The sequence below is a fragment of the Pteropus medius genome, unplaced genomic scaffold, assembly GCF_902729225.1.
Source record: "Pteropus medius unplaced genomic scaffold, Ma_sr-lr_union100, whole genome shotgun sequence".
In the NCBI taxonomy this organism is placed as follows: domain Eukaryota; kingdom Metazoa; phylum Chordata; class Mammalia; order Chiroptera; family Pteropodidae; genus Pteropus; species Pteropus medius.
The window spans coordinates 1,038,879-1,048,504 of NW_024342470.1; the positions used below are offsets into that span (position 1 = coordinate 1,038,879).

At 45.9% G+C, this 9,626-nt stretch overlaps 1 protein-coding gene across 1 annotated transcript in view; it reads left to right on the plus strand.

The window, feature by feature from the left end:
- The first annotated feature begins 6,150 nt into the window (after nt 1-6,150).
- TUB (TUB bipartite transcription factor) overlaps nt 6,151-9,626 on the plus strand; it is a 79,742-nt gene continuing 76,266 nt past the window's right edge. The window contains exon 1 of the mRNA XM_039863492.1: nt 6,151-6,332. Coding sequence (XP_039719426.1) covers nt 6,166-6,332 — 167 coding nt within the window. The 5' untranslated portion in view covers nt 6,151-6,165. The remainder of the gene's footprint in view (nt 6,333-9,626) is intronic.

Below are 9,626 nucleotides of genomic sequence, written 5' to 3' on the forward strand. Positions count from 1 at the left end.
CCATTCTCACAGTGGCCACACTGCTCTCTGTAAATCTGACCAGGACATACCTCTGATGAAATATATTCAGAGGCATCCCATTGCTCAGGACGAAGGCCACACCTATAACAATATGTATGGCTCATCATACCTTGCCTGACTCCAGCTCCATCACACTCCCAGCCAAGGCTCCATTTGTACTTGCTCTGCCCTCTACTAGATCTATGCCCCTTTAGTTGGCTAACTACTACTCATCTTTTAGGTTTTAATCTAAATGTTGTGTCCTCTTGGAAGGTGTTCCTATACCATGATCTCATGACATTCTCTCATCTTGGCATTTGTTTTGGGCTTGTCTATTGATCCTTTATTAGAACACAAGCTCTACGAGGGCAGAAACTATCATCAGTAGTCATTAGGAGCCTTTGGAGAGGGACTGGAGGGATGAAACATGCCAGATGTGAGGTTATTTGTTTTACCCATTTATTCTGCAGATATTTAGTGATGTTTAGTGTGCACCAAACATAGTGTTGGACACTGGGGATATAAAAGTAGAGGAACCATGCCCTCTGCCCTCTATGGGTTTTACAGTTATGGGGAAGACGCACAGAAATAAACAATTATGACCTAATGCAATGATTGCTATAAAAGAGAGAGGAATAATTCTTAGGAAGACACAAGGACATGCTTAAATCTGTCTGAGAAGGGAATTCAGTCTTGAAAGACATTGGGATTGACTGGGCACAAAAGAAGAAGAGCTTTAAAGAAAGGAATGAAGGTCAAAATACCCTTAATTCTACAGTGGCTCATATAGTTGTGTTTTCAAGGATACGGTAGCTTAGAGGTAAGAATAGGGTTGCAATAACAGGCACGACACAGTATTTCTGCTTTCTCTGTGGGGACATCTGCCTTCTCAGATCCTCCTAAAAGTCAGGGGTGTCTTACAAGTTCTCTGCACCTGGAGTCAAATTTTAACCAAATTTTCATAAAATTTTCATTGTATGTGCCAGTAACAGAAGTTCCTACAGGGCTAACAAAAATTCCAGTGGTCCCCTTTTCTGATGTCTCATAAAAGGGCAAACATTTGCATTTGGTGATCTACGCTGTGATTAAGTCTTTCTCTGATGGCCTGTCTGATCTGTCCTGATTTATCTTCTGTATCACTGGGGGTTGCCGGCCCTGTGCTTTTATCTCTGTTCCAGGATGAAGGTCGTCAGTCTTATAATGGTCTCTGCCTACAAGTGTTGGTCCTTGTCCATGATGATGGACCACAAGTCCAAGCAACTGCTCAGCTCTGTGCCCAAGGTTTTCTGAGTTGTGACCACTAGAGGGTTCCCTCGCACCACTTAGAGCCTGCTCTTCACACTCCTTTAGTTTCTGAGCAGTTTTCTACAGGCCTACAGAAAAATCATAGTCAGCTTTGGAGAGGCCAGGGCAGTGCAGAATGAATGAACAAAGCTTCTAGAGATGCTTCGTTGGCCACTTTTGAGCCATATTGATGATACCAAAGCATCTTTCTCTATACTTACCCCCAAAACACTCCAAAGAAACAATTTATTTGAAAATGTGTTTTGGAAATAGTTTTCGGTAAAACTCCTAGGGCCCACTCCCCTTCCAATCAGACTGTAATCTATAAGACCTCCATATAAAAGTCCTGGAGCTTCCATTTCCCAGGAGAAACACTGGCCTAGGCCCTGATGACCAAACAAGGTTTTGGGGCTTTTCATCCAGGGAAGGGATGGTGCCAGAGCTAGTATATAGTCCTGGGATCCCTACAAAAGAACCTGGCCTCTCCACATGGTACTAAAGTTTTTGGCAGGTGAATGAGGGGCACTCAGCAAGCTCTGGAGGTTGGAAGAAGGAGATGGTATAAGACAAGATCACATCCAGTCCCAGGTAAGACTGCTCAGCTGATTGGGGGTGCAAGAGATGGCTTGAAGTTAAGGGTTAGCTGAGAATGGAAACCCCAAACTTAGACTTAAAAATTAGCTGGAATACGGAACATACTTAGCTGGGTCTCTTAAAAGCAGAACATGTAACAAGGACTTGGGGGAAGGTATTTTATGTGTAAAGCGATCTGTACGAGATTCCTAGGGTTGCCATAAAGAATATCACAAACTTGTTGGCTTAAAATAACAGAAATTTATTATCTCACAGTTCTGGAGACCAGAAGTCTGAAATCAAGGCATGTTCTAAGTATTGGGGACACAGCACTATATATATATATCAGCTGATAGTTTAATGCACGTTCTATATTCTGAAGAACACTGACCCAGTCCAAAGTTTTATCCCAAAGCTGGTTCCTTAGCTGAGCCTTTAATAGGCATTCTCACTTTCTACCCTTTGTTTCCAGGTAATGAAGTATATGGCAAGACCCCTTCTTACACAAAATTGTCAGGCATCCTTTACCATAAAATAGACCTTTCAGCTGAGTCTTCACTATGCAGCATCTCAGGTTGATCATTACAGCTTATAAGCCACCAGAAAAATACTACAGACATAGAAGATAAATCCATATTCAGAAATGGTCTCAGTTCCAATAAAGACACACTGCTGCCTTACCTAGGATGGAAAGAGTCTGATGTAATCAACTTCCCACCAAGTGCTGGGGCATTCTCAAGGAATGAGGATCCGGCCTCTGTGACTGCAGATGAGCAGACTGAAACAAATACTCATGCACAAATGGTTTATTAAGAAAGTGTCTCAGTGGTGTGATCATAAATGATTAACAACTGGCTCTCTGGAAAGAAAATTGAAAAGCCTCGATTCATAGCATTTGCCAATTTCCATGAATACTCCGTGGTGAATGCTCCCACCATGGCCAATTTAAAGCTACCAACATGACATTTCTGAACGTGGAGTTAAGAAATGCAAACAATCGGCTCTTGGCACTAGCCAGCTCCAGAACACTGCTGACATGCTGCTACAGGAGACATGGAAAGGAGCAGATGGAGGAGGACAAGAAACGGGAAGTGAAGCAAGAGTGTGATCTCAGACAAAGTCCCACGGAAGTCAGAGTCAACCTGATCCTATGGGGAGACTGGAGTACAGGTTACACCCAAGGCAAGGATGCTGCACTTTCATACTGTCAGGAGTTAGGTAAGGGCCATCCAGGGTGGAAGTAAATTCCTAGGTATCTACTGCAGTTTGTGTGGGCGAGCAAAGTGGCCCCAGCAGTGTGAAGGCAGTCCTCGGAAGAAGAGGTAAAGGTGTTGGGATTTAGAAGTAAAAGTACATCAAAGCTGTTGGCAAAAGCGGAAGGTGGCCTGGACACACAGATTAGTAAAAAGGGAGCCAAAAGATCTGAGTGAAGCATCAATGTCTGCTGCACCATCTCACTTACTGTAGGCCATCACCATATCCAAGCTTCAGGGGGCGGGGGCGACCACAGCAAATGTATTAGACCCGGGTCCTGGTGTCCTTGCCAGAACATTCGATCCTGAGTCACAGGAGGGTGCTCCCGGATCAATAAGCTCTCTACATCTAACCTTATATTCTCTCTCCAGCCTCCTCCCTCCTGAACATCTTCAAGATGGGCTCCTATATTTATTCTCTCTGCTCTTACTACTACTACATTGTATCAGATAAGGTTTAAGCCAAGAAGCGGAACCCTCTCTCCAAAAGAGGACAAAGTCCTTTGTCAATCTTTGGGTGATGTGCATTTCCCTTCTGGATGAGTCATACTCCCCTTTTGGTATCAAGTAGCTTAAATACTGAGAGGAAAGTTCGATTACTATTTACACGTATGGTATTAGATGGCATGGGAATAGGAGAGAAGGAAAAATATTGCTCTATATATATATATACACATATATATTCATATCACGGGAAGAATAATTCTATCACAAAATGAGGCTCAGCATAATTTAGGGGTTCAAGGCCCCCAACTTTATCAAAAATCTGCTCATGTGTCCCCTTACCAGTTTTCAGGGCTGCACTGAAAGCTCCTTCTTAGCTTTTATGACCTCTGCTCTTCCAGGATGTCTAGGATGTAGCTTTCCTACAGCTTTCAGTCCTGGCTCAGGACACCTGGCCTTGGGCTTCTTATTTATACTTTTAGGGGTGTCAGAATTTGGAGGTGAAAGGTTGGGAGCCCAGTACACTTGCTATTGGCTCTTATGCCTATAGAGTTCTTTTATACCAGCTACCTCATTCCCTGGTGAGGTAGAATGTGTATTTATTACTACTGCCTCCAGTGGGCTCACCAAGGCAGGCTGCAGGGGCCTGGCATCCAGCACCCAATGTTGGCCTCAGGAGGGCTCTACAACTGCTAGTGCTGAGCTAACCTAGGTTGGAGCAGAATGATGCTGGAGAAGGACTTGCCTTCTTGAGGGAGTCCTTTCTTAGGTCCCATTGCCTTTCCATCAGCCCCTTGGAGAAAGGACATCTGTGGAGGCTTGTCTTAATGACATACCAGTCAGGAGCTGTGGCTTCTGGTTCTGCAGTGTCTGTGGAAGGTGCCACAAATTCCATACATTCTCCAGATAAGGAAGTTCACCCTTCACCCCTTCCCAAACAATGAAATAAGGCTTCACACACATGCAACAAGTTGATTCTGGAGCCTAATCTACCATCCTGAGGTCATGGCTATGCGAAAAGTCTCACTATCAAGGTATGGTTCAGGAACAGGAGTTCTACTTAGGAGTCAGTCCATATCTTCAGTCTGCGAACCCCACAAGGGAGTAACAAGTGTCTGCTTGCTATCTAGTGCATTTCACTGAGGACTGGCCCTTGGTAAATACTGGTTAATGATGCATTTAGGCAGCTCTGAGGACCATGGAAAAACCAGTCAGTACAGAGATGGCAGCAAACTCCAAAGCTATTGAGACCAGAAAGTTATGTGAGAGAAGCTGGCTGGGGCTTGAGGGCCACGAGAAAACCCATGCTCTCTGTAAGGAGAGCAGCCACTTCTCCACTCTGCCTGCCATGCTGAAGGCAGGTCCAGGGGTGCCAGATATTCTTAGTTTTCAAGAAACGGCTGTTAAATCTCCCAATTTTTAAGTGTTGTCAACTTAGTCAATGAAAAAAATCAAACCTGTACAGGACAAGCAAAAACACTTGTGGGCTGATTGCATCAGGTGCGCTGCCAGTTGAAGACCTGTAACTAAGGGTTAACAGGTAAGTCTAGTTTCACGGAGTTGCTCTCATCCTTGGATTAGCGTAGTTCAATCCCTGCTGCCCTGCACTCCACCTCCAGGGTACTTAAGCGCCTCCACCCGCCTAGTCCTGGCGTGTTACCGCAGCCTCCCCACAACCGCACTGAAAGGTCCTTCTTAGGCTTCCAAGACCTCTGCAAGAAGATTATACCTGTAAATCCCCGCAGCTCAGAGTGGGGGAAGGGAAAGGAGAGGAAAGTGGGGCGGGGCAGACTGGAAGGCCTGCGCCAGCTCTCCTTCCCCACCCAGCCCCACCCGGGGGACCGGGTTCTCCTTAGCTTTCCGTTGGGCCACCCTCGCCCACGTGTAGACAAAGAAGAGGCTCTCTGCTAATTGAGCCAACACAGCTGGATTTAATGAAGCGAATGCACGAAGGAAAATAAATAAATGGATGGCCTAAAAATGAGAATGTTTATAGAGCTTGGTCCTTGGAATCTAAGGAGGGCACAATACGCTAAATTGGGCCGAAGGAATTCAGTAGGGGAGGAGAGAGGGAAAAGTGGATTTTCACTGGAGGGACGAGGAGGCTGAGCCCCGACAGTTTTAGGAGGTGGACTCCGGTGGTGAAAGGACCTCCATAAGGCGTGGGGGGGAGCAGAAGGGAGGGGAAAACCTCGAAATTTTGGAGATAGGTAGTCTCATTCCTGAGGAGAGTGGCAATTGACAGTGGAAGGTTGGAGGGGGTGAAAGAACCCCCACACAAACTCCAGAAAGGAGGGGGCATCTCTGCAAAGGGGACTTGACTAAGGGGAGCGTAACTCGGACTGAGGGAGAATCGACAGCCTCTTAGCAGTCCCTGTCCCGGGAAGGTTTGAAAACACCGTGCCCTAGCGACGCCGGAAAAGATGGAGCGGTTGCCATGGCGACGTGGAGCACACATCAGAAATAAATAAATAAGCAGTTGGGTCTACAGCAGCCGCGCCCCCGCGGGACTCAGCGCGGGGGAGGGGGCCCCTCGGGCCCGGGTCCCCGCAGCCTGCGCGTCCCCGCTATTGGCGGAGCCAGAAGGGGGGGTCACCCCCCCGGGGGGGGAATGGTACAGTCCTCCGCCCGCGCCCCGGCCCGGCCGGCAGCTAGCGAGCGCCGAGCCCCGCGCAGCCTCTGCCGCCGTTCGCGGATCCCGGAGGGGAGCGAGGAGGCGGCGATGGAGGGAGTCAGCAGCCACCGGACCCTGTCCTACAGCCGCTGGAGCTACGATAGGTAGGGCGACCGCCTGGAGGATGGGCTCCGCGGGACCCCTCCAGGTGGCCCTGCGTCGGCGCTCCTCGATGTTGCACTTCCGCGGGAGAAACCCGCAGATGGGGAGAGCTCAGACGCCCCCAGGCCGGACTCGGACCCTTGAGCATCCGCGACGTCGGTACTGAGAGCCTCGGGTGTCTGAAACCCGAGCGTAGCGAGGGTGTCCTCACAGCTGCCTGGGAGAGCTGTCGGAGCAGGGCATGGGCGGGGCGGGGGGCCACTGGGACCCGTGAGCTGCCACCACCTCCCACCCCACCCCTGCCCTGCGGCGTCGGTGGGCGCTGGAACCGCGCGGAAGAGCGCGGAGGGGTTGCGTGGTGGCAGGGTGGGTTGGGGCGAGGGCGAGAGCGAGAGCGAGGGCGCCCCTGAGTTTCAGGCCCGCCCCTCTGGGCACCGCCGCCCGGGTCTGCGCCCCGTGGGACCCTCGGCAGGGAGACTGAGGGCCCCCAGCGGAGCGCTGCCAGCCCGCCCCGCGATGATGCGAAGCTGCTGCCCGCGTGGGCGGTTTGGAGCCGCGCCGCCCACGCATTGATCTTGGAGGAAGGAATCATCCTTCCTGGTGATATGAGGAAAAATAAGGACAACAGAATGAGTTTGTCATAAAGCAGAGTAGATTTATTCCGAGATTTTGTCTTTCCTATCCTTTTTTTGGTGTGTTAAATGCCATCCCTCTTTTTAAAATGAAACCATGAGGATAGTAGATAGTAGATTTTTGTGGTTTTTAGAGTTAGTAACCCCATGTCGATCTCCAGAATTCTGGAGTTAATTTTATTTGGCTTTAAATAAAGCATTTATGGATTACTACAAGATTAAATAGTTTGCATAATATTTTCATAATAAAGTTTATCTGGGAAGGTAAACTTTCTTATCCATGGCGCTAAGTGGTGAGGGCTGGAAGAGAAACTTCATTAACCTCGTTGCTCTCACCTCCCTGAAGACTTGCCTCCTTTCTCTTCACTCTATTAAAAACCTTCCGCATCTCCGATAGCACTCCTTTTCTGAGAGGCAGAGGAACAGGTGTTTCTCCTGCCCCAGGCTAATTCCCCTTGGAACCCTCTTTGTCCTCTCATTGATCCCACCCCCCTCTCTTCTCCATCCTCACCTCCCCCTCTTCACTGGCGTTCTCTCTTCAGCCTGTAAACCTGCTCAAGTTTGTCCCGTCTTCCTCCTCAAGATGAATGCACCTGGGCCACCTCTTTCTTTGCTCTTATTGCCTTCTTGGTGGAAAAATGTTTTCTCATCAACCCTTCACTACACAATACTAGCAACCTGCTTGTTGTCACCTCACATTCCCAGGGACCTTGCCCTTTTGAAAAGCAGTGCTCTTTATGGAGAGGAACTCTAAAATGATTGGAATATGAAACTTAAAATAACAAGACCTTTAAACTCGTGTTCTGATCCCAAATCACATTTGTTCATTTATTCAAAAGACAGTGTATTGAGTGCATACTATGTGCTGGGCCTTGGAGATGAGCTAAAAAGACATAATTCCTCCCTCTAGATGAGCTCACAGTCTAGATTCTAGTAGAAATAAGTGGTAGCATATGCCAAAGGTCTAATACATATGTAGGAGGGAATTTTTTAATTGAGATACTTCTATATAGTACCTAAACTTTTTTCCTGTAAAAACAAATAAAAGCAACTGTTAATAGTTAACCATCACTTTCTAATCCTGTTCTATGGCTTTTGCCTCCACCACATCTTTGAGCCTGGGAAACCTCTCTCTTTGAGATCCCCATCAAAGTTGACCTCTCCACCTCCCCATTCGTGGGGAACTCCTGACCTGCAAATTTGTTTGCATTTCCTAGAATTTTATGTAAATGTAATCATTCAGTATGTACTTTTTTTGGTCTGGCTTTTTTCATGCAGCAGAATTATTTTGGTATTCTTTCATGTTGCTTGAATAGGTAGTTCTTTTACTTTTATTGCTGAGTAGTGTCCCATTACATGGAGATACTATCGTTTGTTGATCCATTCACCTGTTGGTAGAAACGGGTTGTTTTCACTTTTGGGCTATTACAAATAAATCTTTGTGACTGTTTGTGTACAAGTTTTTGTATAGACATACATTTTTATTTCTCTTGGGTGAATACCTAGGAGTCAACTGGCTGGATCATATGATAGGTGTACATTCAACTTTTTAAGAAACAGTGTAACTTTTCCAAAGTGGTTGTACCATTTTACATACCCAAGAGCAGTGAATGAGAGTTCTAGTTCCTCTATATCTTTGAGACAACTTGGTATGTTCAGTTTTTTTAATTTCAGGTGTATAGTGGTATAACACTGTGATTTTAATTTGCCTTTACCTAATAACTATGATATTGAGCATCTTTTCATGTGCTTATTTGCCATACTTATATCTTTTCTTTGGGAAGTATTGATTGAAACCTCATCTCCATTTTTTATTGGGTTGTTTCCTTAATCTTCAATTTTGAAAGTTCTTTGTATATTCTGGATACATACCCTTTATCGGATTTATGACTTGCAAATATTTTCTCCAAATCTGTGCCTTTCTTTTCATTCTCTTATGTATTTTGAAGAGCAGAAGTTTGTTGTAGCCCAGTTTATCAATTTGTTCTTTTATGGATTGTGCTTCTGATATTATATCTAAGAAATCATCGCCTAACTAAAGTGACAAAGATTTTCTCCCAGGAATTTTCTAATTTTAGATTTAACATTTTAGGTCTGTGCTCCATTTTAAATTTTGTATATAGTACAGGGGTCATTAAAAAAAAAAAGATATCCAATTGTTCAAGCACCATTTGTTGCAAGGACTCTCCTTTTTCTGTACCTTTATTGAAAATCCATTGTCCTTATACGTAATTTATTTCTATACTCGATATTCTGCTCCGTTGATATGCTTGACCTTCCTGACACCAAACCACACTGTCTTGATTACTGTAGCTTTGTAATAGGTCTTGAAATCAGGTCGTTCAGGACTTTCAACTTTGTTCCTTTTTTTCAAACCAGAACACCCATTTATTACTCCACAGTTGTAAAGATCCCTTTCTAGTTATTATAGCATTTGTGGCCCTCCCCAGGGCCCAACACCAGCCCAGAATAAAGCTACTTGGCAAGTAAAACCAAAAGGTTGCTGGGTAAGTGTGAAGTCAAAACAAGGGGAAAGGAATCATTTGGAGAGTCTCTTTCACCCGAGACCTGGAGAAACCAAGATGTTCTTTTTCAAAGTTGGTTTGGCTATACTAGGTCCTTTTCAGTTTCACATTAATTTTAAATGAGATTTTTCAGTTCTAA